This window comes from Oryx dammah, unplaced genomic scaffold, assembly GCF_014754425.2.
Source record: "Oryx dammah isolate SB20612 unplaced genomic scaffold, SCBI_Odam_1.1 HiC_scaffold_2, whole genome shotgun sequence".
Classification (NCBI taxonomy): Eukaryota; Metazoa; Chordata; class Mammalia; order Artiodactyla; family Bovidae; genus Oryx; species Oryx dammah.
In genome coordinates this window covers 96,059,957-96,087,745 of record NW_024070186.1, presented here as the reverse complement: position 1 = coordinate 96,087,745, position 27,789 = coordinate 96,059,957, and the positions used below count along the sequence as shown (strand labels likewise).

Sequence of the window (27,789 nt, the reverse complement as noted above, 5' to 3'; positions counted from 1 at the left end):
ATGGTAATTTCTGCTTATTTCTTATTATCCCTTTAAGGGAGGAAAAGAAAAACTTTCAGAAACTCTCTTTGCTGAGATGAAGACAATTATTGTAAATACTACATTCCCTTCTGTGACAGAAAAGACACAGATAGAGGGCCTTCAAGTGACTCTTCAGTGTCTGGTCTACCCCTTCTTTACATATTTTTCATTATCATTGCCTTTATTTCCTATCTTATTCATGAAAAACTTCCAAGAAGCAGTGCAGTCAACCACAAGATCACTGACTCAGGTCAATGAAGACACATCTCCTTTTCACGTTTATTTCATTTTGTTTTAAGATCACAGAAGAGCAGAGCATTCATACGTGTAAAGTAACAGAAGAGAGAAACTGAATTCAAATACATTTAAAAAGAAAAGGAAAAAAGCTTTTTTAATTTTAATTTTTTTTAAACACACACTTGCGCTTTTTATTTTCCTTCACAGAGCTAGTATCCAGGGAAAAAAATCCCCCCAATAAACAAATATTAAAAAAAAAAAACAACCTTGAACAACAAAAAACCCAAACAAAAAATGGCCATGAGTTTTTGTCATCAAGGAAAGTTTTGCTTATGTCTACAGGGATGAAAAAGGAATATATTCATATATATATATATTTATATGTATATAACACTGTTAATAAGGAGAATTCTAACCAAGAGCAGGATTTATACACCCTTCAGTAGAGCAGTGAGAAGGAAGGGGTGAACCAGTGCTGGGGAAGGAAGTTGGAGGTTTTCTCCCATGCTTCTCTCCTTCTGTAATTTCCACTTCACCCTTCTCCCACTCCCAATAAATACTTAGGGAGCAGAACGTGGTCGTAATTCACCAGGATGAAACTTTAACATTCTCTAGTGAAGAACAAAGACTAAGTAAGGGAGTTTTTGTTTTTTGTAAAGGCTCCAAATAGCTTAGGATTACTGCCGTGTGCCAGAAAGCCAGTGGTCCCAAGGGTTTTCTTTGTTTGCAAGAAACAGATTTTCACTCTGTGCCTGGCTTTGCATAGAGAGGGCTTATGCAGAGAAGAACATAGCTGTAAGAGTTGGTCCAGGAGGATCACTCAATGATGCCTCTGAAATCACCCAAAGTGGGGAGTTGTCCATGGGCAGGTCACTTTCCCACTTAAAGAGAGTTTCAGACCTACTTTAAGCACATTGCAAATTGTCATCTATATAAAATGATACTAATGCTGGGAAGTTATGAATAATCCTTGCTTTTCAGTGCACAGGAGACTCATATTATTTCTGTCCTCTTAAGCAATGCATGAAAAGCTACCATTGGACAGATGCTAAATTGAGCATCCAGGATAGTGTGGGGCTATACTTTGATGGGTCAAAACAAGCGCACCTGTGCTCAGGCCATCCAGAACAAGGTGCATGATGGTAATTCCTCATTAACTGCCCGAGAAACCATCCTATTTACCCTCTGCTTGGAGTATTTAACTTTCACATTTGATTTTGACCTTCACAACTCCTATTACATTCAGCTCTGTAACCTGCTAAAATGTGTTTATTTTTGTCATTTTCAACTTGTTTCTTTAAAATCGTGTTGACTTGTATTTTGTGAAAATGAGGCTTGTTTTCTCTCCATCCATTTACTTGACTACATAGCCTATAGTCAAATTTAGAGAAACTTATGCCATGAGATGTTTCTTCCAAAACAAAATATATTATCTTGCTCATTTCTCCTAGAACAGACTTTTGAACCTACCTGGGATCACTTGCTTATGGCCACCTGCACAAGCAAAGAGGTTTCAAGGACAACCATTTACTATCACAAGGCACTTGGCCCAGGAGGAGAAGAGTGATGTTTCCTTTCCCTTCACATGAACAACTTCCTTACTAGCTATGTGACCAATACCTAGTCTGGCTATTTTCTCCCTATGAAAGATTATTAGAATATAGTCCAACAGTTAGATTTTATAACATTTCAATTAAAGAAACAACTCCAGCTCTCTCAACACCATTGGTATAATTTGAATGTGTCCCTTCTCTATGTTACTAAGAAATTTTGATTAGGAGAGAATTATAAAACCAGTCCAGGGACCCTGTATTCTAGAAAGTTTTGGCTTTTGACATGGAGATGATGGAAGGATGGTTCCAAGAAGTGAAGATCAAACTAGATCAAAGAGATCAAACCAGAAATGACAAATAGCTGCTTAGAATGACAAGCTGGGCACAGTGTACATGAAGATTCAATTCTTATTCAGAATCAGAGAGTTTGGAGATGGCAGAGGTTTTAGAGAAATCATTTGAATTTCTCACTTTCAGGATGAGAAAACCAAAACTCAGAAAGTTTAACTAATTTGCCTAAGGTCATATGACTTGCTTATAGGCCAGACCTGGGGCTAGAACTCATTTCTCCTGATTCCCAATCCACTTTTCACCTACTTCGCTTTATAAAGTTGTTATTTGTCTTGGGTAGAGGAGTATACTTTAAGCATAATATTAATTTGTCTTTGCAAAAAATTCATGTGGTCCCTGAAGAGGTCTCTTTGATGACTCCTTATGTACCAGCTGTGCTGATCACAGAAGACATATATATGTCATTCTGTTAAACACATCAGACACTTCAAAAAGACTTCAAGAGAACATGCTGAGAGAGATACTCCCAATGAAAATGATTTTGTCCTCATTTGCAATAGTCAGTATAGAAATATAGGTAATAGATCCACCAGATTAAGAAAGAGTAATTCTTTCCTAGAGTGATTTAGTAAGATATTTCTTAAGGACATAACATTTTTCAATATCCCTTAATTTCTTAGGATTGAGAGGACAAGGAAACTATCCCAATGTTTCTGTTGAATGGAAAATAAAGACTGAGTAATACTGTGCTCATCAAGATATAGGTGACTTACTTTCCTTGGAGCTATTGAAACGAGACTTTAGGTTGTAAGTAGGAAGTAACAACAACAACAACAAAAACACTTGACAGTTGATGTAACAGACACGTGAGCCCTTCAAACTCTGTCCTCCCTGTCTCTTCATTTCCCTTGCTCTGGGGTCAGGTGGGACAGCTGTGCTAAGTGTCGGATGGAAGTCCTGACATCCTAAGTCCTAAGTCAGCACTTAGGTCCTGAAGGAACAAAGAGGTAAAGAGGTGACCTCTTGGGAACAGAGCAGGATGCGTGCCTATAACAGTTCTGCGGGTCTGCTTCCTTTTGCTGAGACAACCTTTCATCCCATTCTGACTTGTGACAGGCTTTGGTTTTTATTTATTTTTTCATTTCAGATTCATATGTTTAGCTGAACTTGGGCATTGCATGAAAAATGAAGTTTACATAGTTTATATTATGTACATAAACTACCGATTTACATTGATTTACACCTGATTGGTGCCTAATTTATTAATCAGCACACAGAATGTAAATGCGCTGAAAGGAAATGAAGGTTTTAAAATAAGTTTTCCATAATATCCATAAACATTTACGCTGGAGTAAGTGTTAAACCAACACCTGAAGTTAACACCAGCTTGCTTGTCAACGGGTTAGTTATGCACTGGTTTCTGGATGAAGATAAATTCTTTCTTGCATTATCACTTGGCCACATTTAACAACATAGCTGCAAACAAGAACAGTTTACTTCTCTTCCACTGTATACACATAAATGTAAACTTCATTTTGCATTTAGTGAGACATTTACAGATATTATGCCAATTGCTATAGAAAATTTACTCCACTAGAGCAAATGCACTAGAGAAGAAATATTTTAAACATTTAAGAAAGAAGGAGACTTCCTAAATTGGATTTACATTTCTTAACTCGGGGTCTTCGCTGTTTCTGTGGTATATTTAATATTTGTCTTCAAAATATTGTTTTGTAGGTTGGATATAGCATTGCACTTATAAATCTATAAAAATGATACTTATTAGAAATCAAGGCTAAATACAGGTTGAAAGGTTATGAAGTCGAAGAGCTAAAATAAGGTCATGGTTATTTTCATGGAACAAGATCCATAAGCAAATTCCTTTCAAACAAATCATTACAGTGTGGAAAAATGGGGCTCCATGTCTTTCTAAATGAAGTATAGCTCTTTTTTAAAACCAAATTCAATACTTTTCTTCCTTTTAAGTTTAAATCATTATTCTAGATTTGCTTTATAATACATACAATATTGCAAATATAGCATCTGTAAAGATAAGGTTTAAAAAAAATACATACACATATATATATTTCCACAAATAATTTAAGACCTTCAAAAAACAAAATGGGAATTTCTGGGATGCAAGCCAATAGACACATTCAAACCACAACCAACCTGGGGATGGAACCTATGATTCTGGAACAGTTAAGAAGCTAATAACTCAGTAGGTAATAACTGAGAAACATTTTCATGCTGAGGAGTTTAGTTTCTGTGCGCAAAGGAGGTAAGTCCATTTTTGGAGGAGAAACAGATTTTTGTTTCTGTCCTCCAATAACATGAAAATCACGAGTACTTTTACAAGGTCTCTATGAATAGCCCAAATTGTCTGAAGATGTAGTAAAAAAAAGAAAATGCCCAGGGCAAAGATGATGTCTGACTTGGAAGAGAAGGCAAAGGTCAGTGGGACAATTCTTCCCAACAAAAAAAGCAAGGGCCTATCCCTAAGCCTTAGTTCTTTCAGGGAAGAGGGATGTTTTGTGTCCAAACTAGTAAGACTGTTCCTCCAATAGGGCAAAACCTTCTGATGAACAACTGCACAGAGGAAAGAATTTTGCAGTTGTAAAACCTAAGATAGTTTTCATTCTTCAGGAAGGACCCTTCATCAAGGTCATTTCTGCTTTGGTTAACTGTAAGTCAGGTTTAAGGATTTTATTTTATGTAGAGTGGAGTTTCAGTTTGCATACAAAGGACATTGAATGTGTTAGCCATTCAGATTAATTGATGTATTTCACTCCTCTCAGTACATTGTTTCCAGCCAGTTGATTCTTTTCATTGCAAGTTTTCATGCTTTGATTACCAAGGGACAAAAGTCTTGAAGAGAGTTATCGCGTTGTGATGAACTAAATTCCAAGAAGTCCCATGTTTAAACTTATTATCTCGATGTCAGTAATCTGGCTTCTACCTTTTACCTGACTCTTCCAAACTATGTTCTCTTCCATTTTTCACATTGCTCAAAAACATCCTCAAACCTATGAAATTTCTGGGGTCAATGTTCGCTCTGAAATGGGAGACAGGACAAAATTCCCAGATCCTACCAGAGATATATGCAAACACCACAATATTCAATACATGTTTAATTACGTTTAATATATGGACCATTTTAATAAAACTCAGGGAACAAATGGTGCTGACAAGGCAAAGACATTCCTTTCAATGAGAATCTCCTATAAAGCCAAGACCTTGTCCTTAGGATAGGGTAGAGGGAATAAGAAATCTAGGTGTGTGATGAAAAATCTGTGACATGCCATGAGGATCTGTTCCTGAAATTGATACTAAACTGAATTAACTCCTGTTACTTTTCTTTTCTTATGTATCTTTAAATTAGCATGCACTCCACTAAAGCTTCCACTTAAGGATGTGGTGGACTCTTCAATATATGGGAAATATTGATCGTCAGGATGATAAGCTTTTATTCCTGTACTAAGAAGACTAAATTGTTAGAGAAATCCCTGATTGTCAATAAATTGATGCTGCCTAGGAATAAGGCTCACCTTCTCTATGTTTAAGTAGCTACTATCTTGGATAAGAATTTTGGTCCTATGCTAGGATCTGCCACAAATACTTTTACCCACTCCCAAGTCCAATTTGTCCTTCTGTTTCATGTCTAAACTGCAAAATCATAAAAGAAGTCTGGTGATAGGCTTTTAAAACAATAGAATCCCATAGAAGAGATTAAAAGTACCACTTATCAGGAGATCATTACCTTTAAAGATGAGATTCATTGCAAAGAGCCTTCAATTAATAAAGTCTATCAAGATAAATTTCAGATTTATTATTTTCCTTCCTTCCTCCTCACTCTCCTCCTATATGCCTTCCCTTTCTTCCTTTTTCTCTTCCTCACTCCCTTTCTTTCTAATTCTTCCTCCCTTCCTTCTTTCTTCCCTTCCTTCCTTTTCTGATTTGCAGTTATGAAGCTTCCTGTTTTACATCATATAACAGCCATTTTCCAGGTTCTAAGACTTGGTGAGGTACCATATTTGGCTCTGCTGCAATACATTCCATTATGACCTCAATAACAATCCTATGTCTTCTCACTAATGAGCCATTTCCAATGCCTATTAGTCCAAGTAAAAGCAATGGTTGGTTTCCTGACAAGATATCTACACACGGGGAGCTCTGTAAGGCTTTTCCTAAGAAAATCCTTCTGTCGTGGTGGTGATGTCAAGTTTTGTGGTATGTATATAGCTTTTGCCTAAATGATTACAAGTTTCTCAGCTCTTCTGGTTGAGAACTAACTCATATAACCCTCTTGTATATGTAAACTTAAACATCGTATCTCCCACTGTATCTTTTTCAGGAGATGAGAAGCCAAGGGTAAGTAGGAGAGATGGAAATACAGTGCTGTCCCTAGTGGCCTGGTGCAGGATAAGGATGGAGTGCTGTCAACAGCAGTGCTGCGAACACCATCCATGGATGAGAAGGGAGATGACGCGGGCAATCAAATCAAGTATTAGCCTAAAACACCAGGACAGAGCTGCAGAGGAGCACCAGGAGTGGGACTTCCCCTTTGTTATGGCCAATGCTTTGTACTGGGGCTGTCACAGTATTTCTACCACATGAGTAGGGACCTGGGTGTCTGTACTTCTCTTGCCTTGCTCACGGCTCACTGTATTTTATCTGAAATATGGAAAAATCTCTGCTCAGGGAAATCCATGGGAGCAAATGCAGTGTTAACTGAAGATTGGAGAGGGGGCAAAACAGGGCTGCTAAGGATCTCCGCGTGGCTCAGCATCCTTTCACTAGGACTTAACCCTTGGAGACCTTCCCACTTCTGGGGATTTGCTCCATACCTGTTACTCCTGCGGCAGAGCAGGACCAAGTCTGCAAAAAGCTGGGAAGCACGTGAATCCTTCAGACTCACTCGTGAAACAAGAGTGAAATCAGAAACGTGTGTCCTAGGTCACCTCATCCGCATCACTGATTCTACTGTTTGCTCACCCCATCAATAGTAGGCACTTTCATTGACAGTGATAATCTGAGTGACTCTGGACTGGGTTCTGATGGCTGGACTGGGAGGAAGATGAGGGTCTGCCCGTAGGTGGGGCACAGCTTGGTCTGAAATACACGCTGAGGTCCAGGGACAGCCATGGATGGGGGAGCGGCTCTGCTCCTTGCCTCCTTCCCCTCCCACGGCCCCCAGCACTTCGTCACAGCCGCATCTCAAGATTACAATGAGGGACAGTATCTACAGCACAATGAGTCTATGTACACGTGGACCATTCCCTCGGCATGCTTTAGAGAGAGGCGCACACGCCCACACACGTACACCCACGTTGAGAGAGAGAGAGAAAGAGAGAGAGACACAGCACGCGCGCACAGTGGAGAGAATTAAAATGGCACTTTCTAGCATCTGCGGCATGACGAGTGCTGGGAGGTGCGGGTTAGGGGCTGGGAGTGAAGGGAAGCGGCCGGGGTGAGGATAAAGAGCAGATATCTGGCACAGATGCGGGGGAGATTGAACATGGAGATGGTCTTAAAAGTTGGAGGGAGGGTGGAGACAGGAAAACCAGATAAAGGGTCAGGGTAGGACTCCAGCATGGATTCCATTGATAGTCTGAATGGCTATGCATCAGCTCAAATTAAAAAACAGAATAAAATGATGTTGGAAGTATAAACACCAAGGCAAGATCGTATGTTTTTCTTTCCCCGCAGATGAAAAAGGATGAAAGAAGGATAAAGTGTGTGTGTGTGTGTGTATGTGTGTGTGCGTGTGGTGGGGGGTTAATACCCATCTGGTACTTCTTCACTTGTCATTTTTTATAACATCAGATCTCCTTAATTGATGGAGTCTTTACACAGTCTACATTTGCTTAGATATACACATTTCTTGGTAGAACTTTTCCCACCTGGAATTATACTTCAATTTTTATTGATGGACTTTCAAATTGTTTTAAATGTTGTATTTTCTTCTTCACTTTCTTATTTCCCCCTTCATTTATAAACACACAAAGTTGTGAAAGAAACAGTCTCCCCCCATTTCACTCTCTCTCGCTCTGTATCCTGTGTGACGCATTTTTGTGTGTTTTTTTTTTAATTATTTTTAAACTTTTATTCTATTAACATTTGCTGAGAAGGCAGAGCAGAGATGCTGCCAGCAGCCACAGTGGTACGGCCAGACTGATGGATCCATTTATTCCTCTCACCGACCCAGGTCCTGCAGTGCAAAAGAGAGAAAAGAAAGTAATTATTAATACATCTGGTCCACTCTATGTCACAACTGACAGCTCCTTATTTTAAAGGTAACACTGGGCCGTGTACCAGCATCTCAAAGTCTGGGCACTTATATACAGACTAAGAAGGACTCACCATCTTTTCTAAATCCTTCTGGTTGAGCTGTAAGTATCTTAGGGGTATCTTGTGTGATGCTGGGTCAGTCTCCTTGCTGCCCAAATTTATCCTGCACAGCAGTGGGATGTCAGCGCTCACTAAGATTCCAAGCATTGCTGAGGGTCCTTCAGCAGCCAGACACGGGCTCCTCCAGCTTATTCACCACAGTATCTCCATTAATAAAATGTGGAACCAGCCTGTGATGCTCTCTTCTCAAGGGGGCGGGGGAGGGGTGGTGGTGGTGGTAGTAGCTATTTCTTTGTTAGTGGGGAGAGGAATTTTCTTAAAGTAACGTTTTTGGCTGGGTGGCACCTTAGCTGCAAGGCAGAAAATAAGTCAACTCATGGTGGGATTTTAAGCAGCAGCAGGGGGTCATCTGGTCCAAACCCTTCATTTGACACTTTAAAAACTAATGATGATGACAACAAAAAACAAACAAACCTAGCCAGGCAGGTCCAAACTGGAGCAGAGCTGAGACTTGCACTTGCCCAGAATTCATCCTGGAGCATTATCGGTGGGTTTCCCACTGCCGATCTGAGTTTTCCCAATGTAGAAGAGTTTGGGGGATGTGGGTGTGCAATTGGAGAAAAGAGTGGGTGAGGGGTTTGTGTATTCACACAGAAAGAATCGAGGCAGTGAGGGTACGTTTAGAGCTTGCCTCCTATGCTTTGCCTGTTGCATTGCCTCCTCTTGTATAGTTCTGTTCATTTAGATCCATTACAAGAGGAACGCAGTTTTTCACAACAGAGACTTTTGGATTTAAGACTGTAAGCTTAGACATGACATTCAAAAGGAAAAAACGGTGTCATTGTAACATGGGTCAGTTGAAAGTTTTGAGGGCACTGAGTTGGTGATGGACAGGGAGGCCTGGCGTGCTGCGATCCATGAGGTCGCAAAGAGTCAGACACGACTGAGCGACTGAACTGAACTGAACTGAAGGAGATCAGTATGTGTAAATGAGTGTGTATGTGGGTGTGGGTGTGGGTGTTTGTACTTGTGCAAGTGCAATGGAAGCATCCTCTGGCACGTGAACATTTCCAAAATTGCCTACAAATATACTAGGTCAGATATAAAATAACTGGGAAAATGTTGAATATAAGAATATTCTCCCATCTATGTTTCACATATCAATAAAAATAATATTATAGGAACAACAGCCACCAAAGACAACCAAGAAACAACTACATAGCACTTACTACAAGTCCTGTTAAAAATGCTTCACAAATATAAGCACACAACCATGTTACAAGGCAGGCCCTCCAGTGAACCCTGCTTTCCAGTGAGATAAGGGAGCCACAGAGAGGTTAAGTTCACCACATGAGTTCACACAGTAAGCAGAGAGCTGGGCTTTCCCCCAGCGACTGACTCTGGAGTCTGTGCCTGTCACCGGTGCGCAGGGAGGTTATGTGGTGAAGGGGTGCCCTGAGTCTCCTGTCAAACATTCAGCAAATGAAATCTGGGTTTGTTTAAAACAGTAGCCCAGAACCAACAAAGCAACAGGAAGGTATCCATTATCTTTGAAAAAAATGATTTTCAATAGATCTTTTTTTTTAAACTGAAAAGTCTTATTGAGAATATTAAAAACGCTATTTATATATAATATATATATAAATATATATAAATAAAGTTTGAATAGCACAGTTACAGTATGAAATGAGTGTTTGAGTGTTATTATGTGTTGAGCTATGGAAACACAGAATAAATGATTTACATATCCAGTCAATTCTTTAAGTTTTCTGAATGACTGTAAGATTATATTAATAAGACACTTTAGCTACCTTCAGGTTCATGCCTTACATGAGGAATTAAGGATCAAAAAGATTATGCATTCTGCATAAAGTGCCTGATAGTAATGGTGACCAGGCACTAGAATCTAGATGTTGAGTCAATGTTTTTCCTAATTCACACCTCCACCCCATACACACACACATTTCTTTTTGGCCTTTGGGGACCTTTAAGCTCCCTTAACGGCCCCTCCCCAGGGCCTCCAGCCTGATGGCAATGCAATCCCCTATCATTTTCATTTCTCTCTAGGCTTTAGATGTCATGAGTTCTGTGGCACATTTGTTTGGATTAGTGTGTTAGTGATGCTTCCCAAACAGAGAAAGACTACACACAAATTGAGGCCAGACAAGGTTAAGCGAGGATGATTTTTGTTTTGCCCCAGGGATCCTTTGAAAACAGATTTTCAGACTCAATTCTGCCTATTTCCTTAAACTCATTTTTAGTGCTGAGACAGGTTGGATTATCTTTCAGACATCTTGGAGTTGAGTGGTACCTGGGGGAACCTAAAAAATCTAGTCTTAAACCATTTTATTTGAAGTATAGTAAATATTTGAAAAAACAAAAATGCCATCATTGAAAAATATGATATATGCATATATGAACCTAGATACACATGTTCACATATAAAATTCTTGCTAATGTATGTACACCTATATATGCAGATACCAAGAGAAGTATATTTGTTATATGCATACTCATATACACACATGATATACACGTTAAAGTTATTTTAACACACAAAGTTGACAATTAGCTTTTACTCTTACATACTATTCTGTGCTATACATAGGGAATCTCAGTATGACTCTTAATAATCTTTCATTTTTATCTCTAATAGAATTGTTACTACATATTTGAAATATATTTTGTGGCTCTCTGAAAGATATTTTCATCTCTATCAATTATTATTTATTAAGTGCATTAAGTGCTCTCATATAGCTATTTGATGTGCTTATATGACTTGCTCTTTTCATAATTGGTTTTGAGAGTAAATAAATAGGCTTGAAAAAATACAAGGGTAAACGGGTGATAGTTGGGGAATCAACACAAGTGTGTATACAATTACAGATGCATGTATATATGACTGCATAGGAGACTACTTCAGTTAATGGCTATTTCAGGGAAGACTCATCAGCAAAATCATTAATTATGTTTTAGTTCATAGTTATGAAATTTCTGCTTATTTGTGGAAATGCAAATGATAAATCTTATTTCCCACACCAGATGGCCACACTCAGCAAGTGCTTTTATACATTGACAGATATAATGAAAGCAAGAGTCTGCAAACATAAATTAGCCTTAAGAATAGATGGGCAAATAGAACCACAATTCAAAAATTGCTACATGTTTTTCACATAACAGAAAAAAATCATATTTTGGTATTTAGCCACATCTTATATATGTATATATGTGTATGTGTGTTTATCTAGCAAATATTTAATAAGAGGTAGCAACAGAGGATTAGATGGTTGTATGGCATCACCAACACAATGGACATGAGCTTGAGCAAAGTTTGGGAGACAGTGAAGGACAGGGAAGCCTGGCTTGCTGCGGTCCAAAGAGTCAGACATGACTTAGCAACTGAACAACAATAACAACAAGATTGTCATTATTGTTATTAACTCTGGAAGTCTATGTTACAGGATGGCATGAAATACCTCTGGATCAAAGACACTGGTTTGTGAACTGGTTCAAGGTTTTTAATGTTTGACATGAAAAGTGCAAAATTTAGCTGCAGCGGGAGTGGGAATCTTGAGTCAACACACCAGGTCAAGGTTTTCAACTCCAAAGATAGTTGAGACTCTGTATCAAGGTGAAGGCCAGACGGTGCAAAGCCAGGACAATGCTTATCCAAGGGAATTGGTGATTAAGGGCAAGATTGATAGAACATAGTTCAGGCATACAAGAAAAGAAGGGCCAGATGAATTTAAGCTCAAACTCTTCTTAGAATTATTAAGGATTGACAAAATGACTAAAATAAAAACATAATATGCAAAACAATTGTTAAACAAAGGAGAAAATAATCTACTAAATGTCTCTTAGATATTATCTAGATGCCCAGGCTGAGTTCCCCTCAGTGACCTGGAGCCACATTTAAAAGGGAAAAAGACTGACTTTGGTGCCACCTGCTGATCATTTTCTGCCAGTACAGCTTCCTCTGCGTGAAGGAATCCACTGGGGAGGAGAGCCTGTAATTTCCAGGCTGGAGCAAATTGCAAGAGGGGGTATACTGATGTTTTCTTTGAGCAGTGTGTCTTGGAAATAAATTTGGGTTCCATCTCCATAATGCTTTATACATTATCTCCCTTTTCTATAAAGACGGTCTTGGGTAAGTCTGAAGTATTCTCACAATGAAGTTGGAATTATCACACTTTTTCCATCAAAACAACATCAAATATTTTGACTTGCAAAATCTTGAAACTTTAGGCCACTACTTTCCTTTGAGTGACACTAGGAATTCTTCTCGTTAATCTTTGAAATTAAAAAATAAAAACTGCATGCTCTATTTTCCCCTCCACTCCAAAGCTCTGTGGTATCATTGTGTTCTAACAACACCCGTTACTTAAGATTCAAATGCAATGGACAATCGTGGCATGCAGAGAGAAGGTATGAAGAGGACAGCAGTTTATACTTCTTGTCCCAAATAATCTTGATCCTATATACATATTGCTGGTCACGTCTTCCCTGCTGCATTCTGTGAGGGCTTGCTAGCACTAGTCATAAGTTAGGTGCTGGCCCTTTCCGGGGTGTAACCAACAGAGCCGGTCCACAGTCTCTGAGGCTCACTGCCTGGTTGGGTCTAAGGACCATAACAATAGGTTTTCACTCTTGACAGTGATCTTGATAGCCTCAGCCCCTTTGACACTCAGACAAGAAGATGTCTTCATAGGAGACAGTTATCAATCCAAGTGGGTGGCCATGAAAATTTATGCAGGGTGGTGCCTGCCACACAGATTTTTCTATGACTCTGGTATGGGAACAGACACTGTTAGGGATTTCTGTTGGTCTTGTAAAGATAACACATCGAATTGGTAATTGTTTGAATCTTAGGGTCCATGTCATGAAGTGCTGACCTGACTATATTGTCTTTGTAGGGGAAAGTGTGTGAATCACGTGCCACGTGGCTGAAAGAGCTACATGAGGCAGTTTGACGGCGCAAAAACGCAGTTGCCAGATGTCCCTGCAGCCTGGGTATAGGGTGGCAGGGCGAGGGTAGGGTATGGAAGAAGGTTCTGGCAGGAGGGAATAGGGAATGCTCAAATGTTTCATTTTCGGAGACCCTACTCTATCTCCTTGAGCAATATGTCTGCTTCAACAGCCAATGAGGGGTGATAAAGTGGACTCTCTGTCTCAACTGAGAGCCCTGTCACTGGGAAGTGGACATTTCCAAAAGTGCAGCTCTGCAGCAATTAACCAAGGGAACTTAAGGACAATGGGAGAGGGAATAACTTGTTCAGTTCCAGAGATTCAAAAATGAATAAGTCAAAAGCAATAGAGGGGACATTGTTGGATAAGAGGCTTCTTGTAAATGAGAAAGTTCACAGTGTGGAAAAATAGTGTCAAATGTGTTATGGAAATTATTATCACAAATTATCAATAGGGAATAATCATGTGTAGAAGGCTCCAATATATTGCTGTGGACTCTTAATTTTAACATACAGAAGGGAATCAGAAATAAGAACCATACCTTTTTGCTTGAAGTGCACGGTGGTGCCAATTTCTAAAAAGGAAACATTTAGCAAAACAAAAACAGGTAAAAAATTCTGAATCAATTGCGAGTAAGCACAAAGGTAGTCTGGTACTCTTCATTGAAAGGAGAATGAGAGGAAAGGTGAAAAGAACACACTCTTAGGAACATATACTGGTAGAGACTGAAAGAAAGGTACACGGAAAGAGACTGCTTTGTTGGAACAAATGTGCAGTTGGAGGTGGCAAAAACAATTTGCAGCTTCGGATACTTGATGTAACATGTGATGAGTGCAGACAAGTAGGGGATCTCTGAGTATGGCAGATGAAAGGACTCTTGGCTGCAATGTAGCCAATGAGAGGTTGTGTCTGCCTCCCCATCCCCACCCCCATTCTACCATCTTGCATCTGCTTTGCTCTACTCACACCCATTACCTTTCTTCCTTTTCCTTTCTGCCTTTTTCCCTAATACACTAAATCCCTTCCAACATTATAGCCTTTGCCCTCGCACCTGCTTGGAATGTCCCTCCTCAGACCTCTGCCTGGCCAGCTCAGTCACTTCATTCAGATTTCTGCTGAAATGTCAGGAAGGATTTCCCCCATCATCTTCTCAAAAAATGGTATCCTCTGCGACTTCCTGTTATTTTACCCTGGTTTGTTAATATTAATAGTCCTGATCCCTACTTTTCACCATGTTACACATTTACTTACTTGCTTGTTCAGTTTGTCTCCTTCATGAAGCCAGCCACAGTGCATATCTTGTCAACCATTGTACCCTGGTGCCTAGATCAGAGCCCAGCATGTAGCAGGTATACAATAAATACTTGTTGAATGTATTAATAACTCAGTGTTGGGAGAGCTTCTATAGGTAAAATGCTTGGATTCCCTTTTAAGTATCTTGATCAATTAAAGCACAACACTCCTTGATATTTAGAAGTAAATATGGAAAATTTCCATAGGATACTTTGAATCTCAGGACCAACTGGATGACTGGTCAGATATAGGAGTCCAAACCATGGAAGCTGCACATAGGTTTTCTTCTCTGTGAGGATCAGGACACAGCCCTGCATTCCTGAGTGGCATGTTTTCACTAAGGGCATAAAGTGACCTGGACTCTGAAGAGAAAGAGAAGCTTCAGATTTGGAACCCAGTCACCTTACCATCCTGCTTGAAACTGGCTTATGCTTTCTCATGACTTCCAGAATAAAGACCAAAATACTTAGCATGCCATCCATGGCTCTGCCCTTTCACCTTTCCAGCCTCATCTCATGTGGAGATGTTTATTATCTCTTCATCCCAGCCCATAAGCCTTCCTGATGCTCCATGGTACCCCGTTTTCTTTGTCGTGGGGTCTATGGCCTGGTGATATCTCTACTGGGAATCCCACTCACCTGTCAAAATTTAGTTACAAATTCCACAGAGAAGTCTTCCTTAGTCTCCTTGGTAAAATGAAGTCCCTCTATTATAAGCTCTGTTCTCCTTCCCAACACTCATCTCAGTTTTAATTTCAAAGGCATTTGTCTGGTGTTTTGATGAATGCTTATTTCACCAGTGGGCTATGAGTTCCATGGAAGCAGGAACTGTGTGCGTTACTGCTCCCTCGCTGGCGCAGCAAATGAGTGACGGCACTCTGAATACACAATGGACCAAAACAGAACGGGCCAGATCACTGAAATATGAGAAAAACAAAGATATGCCAGGCATCCTTCTAACAGAGGAGCTGAGACTCTCTTAACACAACAGAGAATCTGAGTAGATAAAATCGTTATCCTCTGATTTAGCACAAAGGGGTCTGAGCTTTAGAATCAGGTCTGCAAAGTTTTGGAGGTTCAGTGCAATCTGTGAATCCTCTCCCTCGCAGATTTTCCGTTTGCCTTTATGATTTCAGGAGATCACAAGGAGAAGTCTCAAACAGCCTGACGTGTTCTAGCATACTCATGATGGCTATAAGCAGGGCACCATTGTCCTAGCATCCAAAGTCTTAAAAATGTTTGGCTACTATTCAGCATTTGCTGGGCTGTTCATAGAGCAAACTGTGTCCACAAGAGAGGACAGATGTGGGGTGGGGCAGGTGGGGGTGTGTGAATGTTCTTTTATACCATGATTGCTGGTGCACTTCTGAAGACACTCAAAGCCATCAGCATCTGCCCTTCCGTCCTTGAAGAGCTGGTCTATTATTTGCAGAAGGATGGAGGTCCATTCAGAAGACTGGAGCGTGATTTCGGCTCCTCTTCTAGCAGAAGCCAGTTACTGAGGTCACTGTCACCTTAGAAGTGAAGTCAGATTCTGTTAAGACTTAAAATGCTGGTGTCCACCTGTTGACCACAGACCACCTAACCAGCAGTGTTTCATTTGTGTATTAGACATGCTGGCACCTGTTTTCTTTCATAATACTTGTTCTCGCAACTTGTCTTTAAAATCAGCATATTACTTTCAAATATTGCAAAGTCTCTGTAGAGAACTGCTCATCAAAATACGAGGAAGCTGAGGCCCAGACAGGTTAATCAGTTCCCCAAGGTCACACAGACAGCAAGAGGCAGAGCTGAGGCTGCAATTCAGGGTTCCCACTCCTCCAGGCAGAACTCTGTCCATTATTCACAATACCCCTCTGGAATTTTTGTGATAGCAGGGCTGAGTAAGTATAGCCTACATAACCCTAGGGTTATCACTGAGACATTTATATGACTCAGTATTGACTGGGGAAACTTTGGCTCTGCTCCTTTTGCAACTTCTCCTCTTTCTTGGCTCAAATTCTTTGGTTTATCATTCTTTAGAATTTATAAGGACCTCTCAAGGTTCCAGGTGGTGCAGTGGTAAAGAATCCACCTGCCAATGCAGGAGACGCAAGAGATGTAAGTTTGATCTCGTCTCCCCTGGAGAAGAAAATGACAACCCACTCCAGTATTCTTGCCTGGGAAATCGCATGGACAGAGGAGCCTGGTGGGTTATAGCCCATGGGGTTGCAAGAGTCAGACATGACTGAGCACAGCAGCAGCAGTAGTTCAGGGCCACAGAGTGATGCTCTTCACCCTAAGGGGTTTAGATTTCCTGATGAGATCATCTTCATGTAAAAAACCCCTGAGGTTTCCCACGGTCCACCCCAGGTCTCATAGAATAATTCCAAGCAGTTGTTTAAGAACCTGGGCAGGCAGGGACACCAACAGTTCTGCTTAACTAGAAATTATCACTTCATTTCTTTTTGCCTCAGTTTCATCAACTGTAAGTTCAGTTCAGTCGCTCAGTCGTGTCCGACTCTTTGCGACCCCATGAATCGCAGCACGCCAGGCCTCCCTGTCCATCACCATCTCCCGGAGTTCACTCAGACTCACGTCCATCGAGTACGTGATGCCATCCAGCCATCTCATCCTCAGTCGTCCCCTTCTCCTCCTGCCCCCAATCCCTCCCAGCATCAGAGTCTTTTGCAATGAGTCAACTCTTCGCATGAGGTGTCCAAAGTACTGGAGTTTCAGCTTTAGCATCATTCCTTCCAAAGAAATCCCAGGGCTGATCTCCTTCAGAATGGACTGGTTGGATCTCCTTGCAGTCCAAGGGACTCTCAAGAGTCTTATCCAACACCACAGTTCAAAAGCATCAATTCTTTGGCACTCAGCTTTCTTCACAGTCCAACTCTCACATCCATACATGACCACAGGAAAAACCATAGCCTTGACTAGACGGACCTTAGTCGGCAAAGTAATGTCTCTGCTTTTGAATATACTGTCCAGGTTGGTCATAACTTTTTTTCCAAGGAGTAAGTGTTTTTTAACTTCATGGCTGCGGTCACCATATGCAGTGATCTTGGAGCCCAGAAAAATAAAGTCTGACACTGTTTCCACTGTTTCCCGATCTATTTCCCATGAAGTGATGGGACCAGATGCCATGATCTTCGTTTTTTTGAATGTTGAGCTTTAAGCCAACTTTTTCGTTCTCCTCTTTCACTAAGTAAGTTTAATTAAATGCTTCCTGTAAGTTTGTTCTGGGGCTTCCCTGATGGCTCAATGATAAAGAATCTGCCTGTCAATGCAGGAGACCCAGGTTCAATCCCTGGGTTGGCAAGATCCCCTGGAGAAGACAATGGCAACTCACTCCAGTATTCCTGCCTGGGAAATCCCATGGACAGAGGAGCCTGTCAGGCTACAGTCCATGGGGTGGAAAAAGAGATCAACAAGACTTAGTGACTAAACACCAACAGCTTTGTTCGACCACTTAGATAATTATCATACTCTGCTTGGAATGCTGCCAGACACATGCTAATTGTTCAATAAATAAGAGTTGTTGTTTTATGGTGATTTATGGTGAAAATCACTTATAGAGGAGACTGCCAGGAAAAGTTTTGTGGAAAAAGGGGAAAAACAGATCTTCAAAGTCAGCCATGGCAGTACTGTTTCAAAAAAATTTTTTTTTTCTTTTTTAATCTATAGCACTACGGATGAACAAAACAAGATTCTAGCATACCGAAGGGATAATGAAGCAGACTGATTAGGGAGCATTTTGGTCAGGAGAAAACTAGCAATAGGTTCACCAGTAAAGGGAACAGACTTGAGCAAAAGTCTGAATGTCCTAAATGGGAACAGACACTGCCTTACTAGTTGATTAAAAATATTTTAACAAAAGAATTTTAAAACATTGCTCAAACTTTACACTCCATGAAGAAAATATTTTTAAAAATCAGATAAAAAATATATCCTTGTTTAAGTTATCTTTAAAAAGCAAACTGCCAGTTAAAAGTCTAGGAAGTCTTCCCTATGGCAATGAATGACACAGTTTGTGAAATACTAACGATCTTAAGACTTGGAATTCCATTTGTATTTAGAAAAAAGAGAATGTAATTTTTATTTTGTATTATTATTCATCCACTTCTGTTGGAACAGACCGTTCTCTTTTGAGGAGCAAAATTCTGAATATTTTTGAGGAGGGCTCTTTGAAAAGTTGGTTGTATGCTGCCATCTCGTGGTAATACTAAACATGTTCCTTTGCGCCGTCTAAAGTAATTACCTTTGTCCACCAGGTGGCAGTAGTGAAAAAATTGTCTTTGTTATTTTCAAAAGGAGTCTTTCCTATTACAGACCAAAAAAAAAAAAAAGTCTTGTCCTTAACAACTGACAATAATTCTTTCTTTTCCAACATGAAGGCGCTCTCAAGTTCTTGAGTAAAATTTCCTTGCCAGGGACACCAATTCTGTAGGGATTCCTGGATATACTCATTTGAATATACCTGACACCTACCGTTTTTATGCTTTTCCTGAAGATTTCTCTCCACACGTCAATTTTGCTTCAGCAAATAGACTTAACAAGTAAGCATGGTAGTGCCAGTCTAAACAATGAAATAAAAGGATATATCTACAGCAGCAGTACATTGGACAAAACTTTAGGGGGTTCAAGCACAAAGAAAGTTCTAAAATTCTGTGAATGCATTATTGTTATATGCTTAGGTCTCAGCTCCTGATGAGGGTGTAGGAGGCAGCAATGGGAAAAGGATTTAATACTAGAAAAGGCAGTGAAGTGAAGTGAAGTCGCTCCGTCGTGTCCGACTCTTTGCGACCCCATGGACTGTAGCCTACCAGGCTCCTCCGTCCACGGAACTTTCCAGGCAAGAGTACTGGAGTGGGTTGCCATTTCCTTCTCCAGGGGATCTTCCCAACCCAGGGATCAAACCTGAGTCTCCCACATTGCAGGCAGACGCTTTACCGTCTGAGCCTGTCCCGGGCGGTCCTAGTCATAAAGAACCTGCCTACCAATTCAGGAGACAAGAGAGACACGGGTTCAGTTCCTGGGTGGGGAAGATCCCCTGGGGGAGGGCGTGGCAACCCACTCCGGTATTCTTGCCTGGAGAATCTCACGGACAGAGGAGCCCGGCGGGCGACGGTCCATAGGGTCACACAGACTCGGACACGACTGAAGCGACTTAGCACACAGCACTCACAGCATCAAAGAGAGCTGAGTGGGCCTTGCTCATTGGCAGGACGTCTTCCTTGCTCACTACTGTAGCCTCTGCCGCACTATTTCTTCAGCACAGAGTCTGTATTCAGTAGATTGGGTGAATAAGTGTCTGAGTACATAAATGAATAATGAGTGAGTAACTGAGTGAATTAATCCATCAATACCTTAAGAGATGCCCTCTAAAATTCTAGGTAGGTGGAAATATTATTCCATGAAACTACCATGCCTTAACACAAAGGCAAAATGACTGTTGGGAATTCACAGTCATTTAAAGAGTAATAAGGGGCTAGGAGGTTCTTCGGAGAAGGCAACGGCACCCCACTCCAGTCCTCTTGCCTGGATAGTCACATGGGCGGCAGAGCCTGGTGGGCTGCAGTCCATGGGGTCGCTAAGAGTCGGACACGGCTGAGCGACTTCCCTTTCACTTTTCACTTTCATACATTGGAGAAGGACATGGCAACCCACTCCAGTGTTCTTGCCTGGAGAATCCCAGGGACGGGGGAGCCTGGTGGACTTCCATCCATGGGATCGCCCAGAGTCGGACACGACTGAAGTGACTTAGCAGCAAGAGCAGCGGGAGGTTCTTTCATTAGTCTCCAAATCCCTGGTAGGTAGAAAATTTTCTGGAGGACTGAAAATTATTTATTTATGAATATCCTCATGAAATTTAAACCTTAGAAAACAAAAACCCAAGCTTTTTTTTTTTTTTTTGGTTTGTTTCAAAGTCCAGAAGAATTCTTCTTACCTTTCATCTGTCACTATGTGGTATGACTAGTTCTGTTGCCATTAAAGTGAGTGTTGTGAAGGCAAGAGATGCTTCATTGGAAGCTCTAGAGTTTACAGTGTGGAGGGATTGGGGGCAGGAGGAGAAGGGGATGACAGAGGATGAGATGGCTGGACGGCGTCACTGACTCAGTGGACCTGAGTCTGAGTGAACTCCAGGAGTTGGTGATGGACAGGGAGGCCTGGTGTGCTGTGATTCATGGGGTCACAAAGAGTCGGACAAGATTGAGAGACTGAACTGAACTGAACTGAACTCCCTCACTGCTGCTGCTGCTAAGTCGCTTCAGTCGTGTCCGACTCTGTGCGAACCCAGAGACGGCAGCCCACCAGGCTCCCCCGTCCCTGGGATTCTCCAGGCAAGAACACTGGAGTGGGTTGCCATTTCCTTCTCCAGTGCATGAAAGTGAAAGTGAAGTCGCTCAGTTGTGTCTGACTCCCTCACTACCTAAGGAAATTTCTGTATCTATATTTATGAACAGTTACTGCATTTTGCCTTCTTTGAATTCTATCTGGGAGAGGAGGTCAGGGTCCAACAAACCCATGAGGAGGAGAATTGATTTTTCGTACTCTGACAACTCACCTCGACTCCTCTGCTTCTAAGCACTCATTCCAGTTCGTGGGCAGGATATATAGTTTGAGGGTTTATATTGTTTGCACAGTTGTTCTAATTCCAGGGTATTTACTTGAACATAAACGGCTCACTTTTCAACCTGCCACAGTCATTGGAACAAGGAAACGTTCTCTGTTGCATATGGCACAACTCTTTTTAAGCTTTCTGATGAGCCCTGGGTTTTGAAAATAACGTAGTAGCAGAGTTAACTAACTGGGCTTTTTTTTTTTGTTTCTTGTATCTGAATGAATAAGAATGTATGTTCAGCAGAAAGGGAAGGTCTGAATTCAACAAGGGTTCTATCCTCCAATTGTCTGGGAAAAGTGAGAGAGGGATGGAATTAAAATCATTAAGCTGTTTAATAAAATAAACATTTAAGAATATTGCCTGTGCCTCTTCCTCCTTCGCTGATGCTGAGGACCTGAAGCGTAACATTTGTTTAAGTGTCCTCCATGGGAATTTACGCGTTTTTGTGCTCTTTTTTTTTTTTTTTTACCAATATTTTGAAAAATAAAACCTTTCCTATTATATTGGCTTAAAAAGGGTACATTTTTATTAATTCAATTTTCAAAGCCACACTCTGAAAGTTGTTAATTTCTTTCTCAACGATTTCTCCGCTGTATTTGGAGGCTTTAGGGATTAGCAGCTTCTACTTACAATAATTATTATTATTTTTCCTTTTGACATAGAAAAAAAAATGCCTGCGATTCCTATTTGGATTGTTAGAGTTTTAATTTTCTCTTTCGTACTATATCCATGTTGTATGAACTCTAATGCCTAATATTTATAGAGTAATGGTCTCTGAGAATCTCAATGATTATTCTGGGTCTAGTTCTAGAGGAAAAGCCAACATAGAGAAACAGGTCTAATCCTCAACCTTAAGGCTATAGCTGTTTTCTTACCTAGTTCATAGGCCAGTCGCTATCTTGACTACTAGGGAAATATGCCAAACTGGCTGGGGAAACTAAAAAGTCTTAGCTCAGCATGTCATCAATATTCGAGAAGGCAAGTTGGCCTCCCCCTTAGCTAGATTTGGGTCAGAAAGGACTCTGCACTTTACTTTCAAATACTCCTAGGGGCTTCTGATCATTGACCATGACCAGGAATGGACTTCAGATATTTTAATGCTGTTTCAAAGTGAGTCAGAGACACGAATGATGTATCAAGCTTTTTGCCACCCTGGATATTCTAGTGATAATTCAGTGCTGAATGAATGAGTATATGCAAATCAAAATGAATGTTGATATAATGTCTCATTATATAATAGGATAATTGAGAAAAATGAATGTTGATATAATGTCTCATTATATAATAATTGAGAATCATTCCTTATTCTCATCAATTAGTGGACCAACCCTCCACTATGTTCTATTTGAAAGAGAATCGGAGAAAGTATTTTTAAAATAAAATTTTCATCTCATTAAAAAGAAGACAACTTTGTCTTATACCCCAATTTAAAGAGAGAAAGTAGGAAGTTCAGTAAGGGGGACTCTTACTAGAAACCTTGGAGGTGACTCAATGGAAATGTCTTGTAGGGTGAGTCAGGTTGGACTCAGGACCTGGAAGAGCAGAGGGTGTGCTGGTCCCTGTAAGGTGGGCAGTGGCCTGGGGGCACAGACTCCTGAACCTGACTGTTCTGTGACCTTGAGCAAGACAGGGCTAGGCCAGCGTCAGAGGGGCAGAACGCAGAGAACAGGTCAGATGTTTTCACTCGAGTAAGTTATAATACACCGACAGCTCAAAGATTCAGACAAAACATTTGTTTCTATCATATTAATGGTGTTATCTCTGAGGAGAGAGATTATATATAATCTTTATTTTCTTCTTTATAGTTTCATATATTTTCAAATTCTTCCATAATGAAAATACATAACATTTATTATCAGAATGGAAAGCTATTTATAAAAACAAATCTGGGGTAAAGAAAATAATCCCCTAAATCTGGGGAAAAGAAAATAATTATTTTCTGATTCTTTAGCTTTGAGTTGACATCATTACAAGGAGACTGAATTTTCCCCCCCACTTTTTAGTTGGCTGGTATTATGCAGTGAAACTAAAGAGAAGCTAAGATAGGTGAGGTCTAATTTCTATAAGGAACATTGTCTTTACAGCATGAAATGACAATGCAATAAAATATGTCTTATATGGGTTTATGAGGTCCTTCTGACTGCACGCTTGAAGTAATTGCCCTGTGGAGTAAGTACAGGTACATGAATTGACTTTAACTGTTATAGGCTCTGCTTGATGGTGATACGGACTGTTCCAGAAAGTACAGGCTCACTAAGCACTCCCAGCATAAAGGGAGGATTTCATTCAGTCTCTTACAGCAAGTCAGCCTGCTCAAACCCTGCAGGTTTCTTATTTAGCCTGAGAGGTTTAATTTTTAATAATCAGTGAATTAAAATGTTAGAGAATGCCCAATGGGGTAAGTTTAATAAAGGAATTTCCCTGGGCCACTCCACGTAAAAAAACATATAAGACAGAAAAACTCCAGAAGTAAATTTTTTTGAATCAGTAAGTTATTAGGGCCAGACACGAACTCTTTGTCTTAAAGAAGAAACAAATGCTTATGCCCCTATGCCTATAACACAGCCATTGCACCTGTGGGTAAAATCCTGGCATTTGGCCCCCATTGGAATGAAAGAACAGTCATCCAATTTCATAAAGAGCTACTTCCTAGCCCCGAATCTACTTATTGTTGGGGCAAAGTAGATTACAGTTGAAAAGACATAATTTTATGTACATTTGGAAGCCTTCTGCGCCTTCATGTATTTGACTTGCTAAAAAGGGATTTAAAAAGTACAGGTTTGTGTAGGTCTCTAGAGATTTGCCTCCTGTCTGGTTTTCTCCCTCTGTTTCCATGCTCTAAATTGTGAATTGCAGATCCGTTTCAGAATACATTTTAGATTTAAACTCTAAGGGATTCAAGACTGGCCTTAATCCGTGTAATATGTGTTTTCATTTCATATGTTCTGAAACCAAAAACATTCAAATACCACAAAACAAGGTAACTCGCTGTGGAATTTGAATGCGGAGATAAGTGAATTTGTGAGATTTCCTGGGATTTTAAGGCTCTCACAAATAAGAAGATAAGGGATTAAAAAATAGTGGTATGCTCAGAGTTACCCCAGAGCCTGCGTCTATAGCACTGACCGCTGCAGGGCAGAGAACTTGGTGAAGGCGGTTCCGCTTTGGAACCTTGGCAGTGACTGTACCACTGGGAGTGCCAGGACCCCTCAGGGATTTATCTGTAATTCCTGCTGTGTCACTGACTTGAAACATAATATACCTCCAGGTTCTAGAGCAAGCAGCTCCTGGAAAACAGATGGCTCCAACTGACCTGACCATCCCTACAACTAACTTAAAAGCCTACTGTCAAACCTCCTTGTTGAGAGGCTGAAAGCTTTCTCTAGATGCTCTGATAGAGAATGGGTCTCAGCATCCTCCAGAAAACTCACCTCTGTAACACCACCTACCACATAGTATACACTATCCACACGTCTGTAGTCAAGTTGACTGCTCTTTCTTATCTCAAATGTGTAACAGGTAGTAATGCCCATCTCTTCTCTTTTAACTCCACTAGTTTATCACATTTCTTTTGTTTTTAAACAGGCTAGATGCAAATGAGGAAAAGTAAGAAACTATTAGGAAAAAAATGTGGGTTTTCCCCCCATATTTTAAAAATTATTTAGACTCTATTGTTTAACTGTCTCTGGATTCTAATCCTCTGCAATCCTGAGATGTTCTGCTCCTTTCTCCCTTCCCTTCTTTCTGCCTTAATTTTAAACTTCACTTTCACTGGTCAGAGAACTGACTGGTCCAGGTTAGCTAAGATGTCCCTGTGCTGAGTTCTCCATAGACCACATAGGTCTCCTCAACTTAGCAAAGTTTCTCATAACTACTCACCAACAACTACTGCCCTGGAAGGTCTGTAAGGTCTATCATTGTGGAGGTCGTGTCTGGCTTCTTTTCACAGCCCTTCCCAAGAACCTAGCTCAGAGCTAGAGCTTGACACAGAAAGTATTAGGATGGTACTTTTTTTTTCTTTTGAAGGAATGAATAGTGTAACCAAAATACTGTGTATTGTCGAATAAACTTCATCTGGGCCAGGAACTAGTTTTCACTGCCCATCAAGAATGAAGTTTCTTTCTGGTGTTCCTAATGGTTGAAAATCAGATGAAAAGAAAACATGAACAGAAAAAAAAGGAACTTTACAGAGCAAAGGCAAGTGGAGAGTACATTTAAATGCAGAATAGAAAGTGACGCATTCATTTAATGACAGATGGGAAGGCTGATCCTTAAAGAAGACCAACCTCCAATGGGTGAGAGCATGCCATCTATTTCAGCACTGTGACATGAAGTAAGCAACCTTCCACAATGAACTTACCTGTGTTCAGGAACTCCAGGGACGAGAACACATCTCCCAAGTTACTAAGTTGTGATTCAACAAAGAGAAGTGAAAGCTACTGCTTTTCTTGCTTCCCTTTTTTCCCTTAGTCATTTCTGCCCTCCAAACATTCACATGTACAATTGAGAAAGCACTTCAGAATGGCCAAGCAATTTTCCAACATAGCACATGGGTGGGGATGCTCAGTGTCCTGCGGGCTAAAGAGGATGGGATGGTGCACGGGATGGGTACTCAGTCAAGGCACAGTTATCTGTTTATTTTTTTTAAACCACAGGATGCTACTGTTGCCCCAAGCAAGATTCTCTTAAGTAGTTAGAAAAGTCATACTGGAACTACCAGGTTTGGAAGGTAAGTGGTTAAAACAGAATCTCCGTTATGAGTATGGGACAGATAAAGTAGAGTGGACTGATAGCTGTGATTTATAGCAAAGATACTCTGTTAGTGGTAATGTCCAGGTATTAAAACGTACATATGTGTTACAGAAATGTGGGAAGCGTTTTCTTTTACAACCAGCATTGTGATGAGTAAAATAGTGCAATAAACTATGGCAGTGCTCAGGTCCCCAGGGTCCAATTAGGAAGCATGATAAATGACTTGTAAGGTCTCTCCTCCTACTGATTTGCAGTGGATATAAGCTGATGATTCTCGGTGGAGTCCCAGTGAGTGGTCTGCCTACTCCCATCATATATCTGGGTGTGAATGAACACCTTAAATTGGAATTCCAAACTCATTATGCCATGCTGTGTCCTGACTTGGCAGGTGTGTTTCTTCACAGCAGTGTACAAGAGGAGATGCAAGGTGGGACCTCTTAAGCTGGGGGATTTTTCCCCTATGGCAGTGCTTGTTTAATTTAATGCTTACAAATGACTTGTGATGATTAAAGACCATTGTGGGGACAGAGTGACTGTAAAAGGGAGGTTGTTGTGAAGGTTGCATTTGTATCTAGCCTCTCCAGATAGATGGGATAATGGCTTTGTGGTGCTTCTCTGGGTGATATCCAGTGTTTAGAATAGAATGCTAACACTATCAAAACCTTTTCTTCGGTTTTGTTTGAAGGATGTCAAAGAGATAGTGTATACAAAATGCAAGGTGAATATGGTAGAAAAATGCAGAGAAAAAGAAGATCAAGAAATACAGATAACAAAAATAAGAATTTCAGGTGAAAAAGAAAGAGAGGGAGCCAAGGGGCAGACTAAAATGAAAGATTATAGTTTTGCAGGGCTATACTATGAACTTTGTCAGCAGCCAAGACTTTACTGATGATTGAATTCTTGGAAGAATATGTGTTCTTTCTTGACTTTTTTTTCCTTTGAAACTTTCTACTTTTTTTTTTTTCATTTTTATTGTAGCATAGTTGCTTTGCAATGTTGTGTTAGGTTATATTGTACAAGGGAATCAATTATACATACACATACATCTTTTTGACTCTTAAATAGCGCCACTTCCTTTAAGGACTCTTGATCTCTTCTCTGAACCTAGAGCAAAACTTCCAAAGAAAGGACCATCTTCTTGGCTACACTCAGCAACTCTCCTCAAAGTCCATGGCCACTTAATATTCAGCGGAGGGATTGAACCCAGGTCTCCTACATTGCAGGCAAATTCTTTACTGTCTGAGCTACCTTTTGGTACCTTTTGGTAGTGATGTACTGGAAGTTCCCAGTACATCGCTACCCCCTTGCTAAATGTCACACTTGATGCAAACACCAGGGTGATCTCCCCTGGGGGTGCTCTCCAAAGACCAAAGGGACCTGTATAAGCATTTTCTGTCCATTCAAGATCCTGGTCTTGTCACCCTTTGGGGCAGCAAGCCAGTATTTTCTGCTGCAAATCTCTTTGAGCTCTACTTAGGCAGCTTTATTCCTTTTAATTAAAAAGACAAGACTGTCAATTACTTAAACTTAATCCCCACATGCAATTGTTACTTTGAAAGATATTTTTTCTCATAAAGCTCATAGAAGAGAAATATTTCCATCAAATTAAAATTTAGTGGGAGCTTGCATTTTCAAAAATTATATATATTCATCTTTAAGTCCCTGCTGGGTATAGAAATCTAAATAGCACAGCAAAGTTTAAGTACGAGGATAACCATGA

The 27,789-nt window shown here is 40.5% G+C and overlaps 1 protein-coding gene across 2 annotated transcripts in view; it reads right to left on the bottom strand.

Moving 5' to 3' along the window:
* Positions 1-267: 267 nt before the first annotated feature.
* Positions 268-27,789, bottom strand: part of LOC120851655 (limbic system associated membrane protein) — a 713,563-nt gene continuing 686,041 nt past the window's right edge. Inside the window, exons 8-9 of one of the 2 annotated variants that reach the window (XM_040224602.1) lie at positions 13,960-13,992; positions 268-8,313 (exon numbers count right to left, since the gene is read on the bottom strand). In XM_040224602.1, coding sequence (XP_040080536.1) covers positions 8,216-8,313; positions 13,960-13,992 — 131 coding nt within the window. In that variant the 3' untranslated portion in view covers positions 268-8,215. The remainder of the gene's footprint in view (positions 8,314-13,959; positions 13,993-27,789) is intronic. The other variant, XM_040224610.1, reaches the window with a different exon arrangement.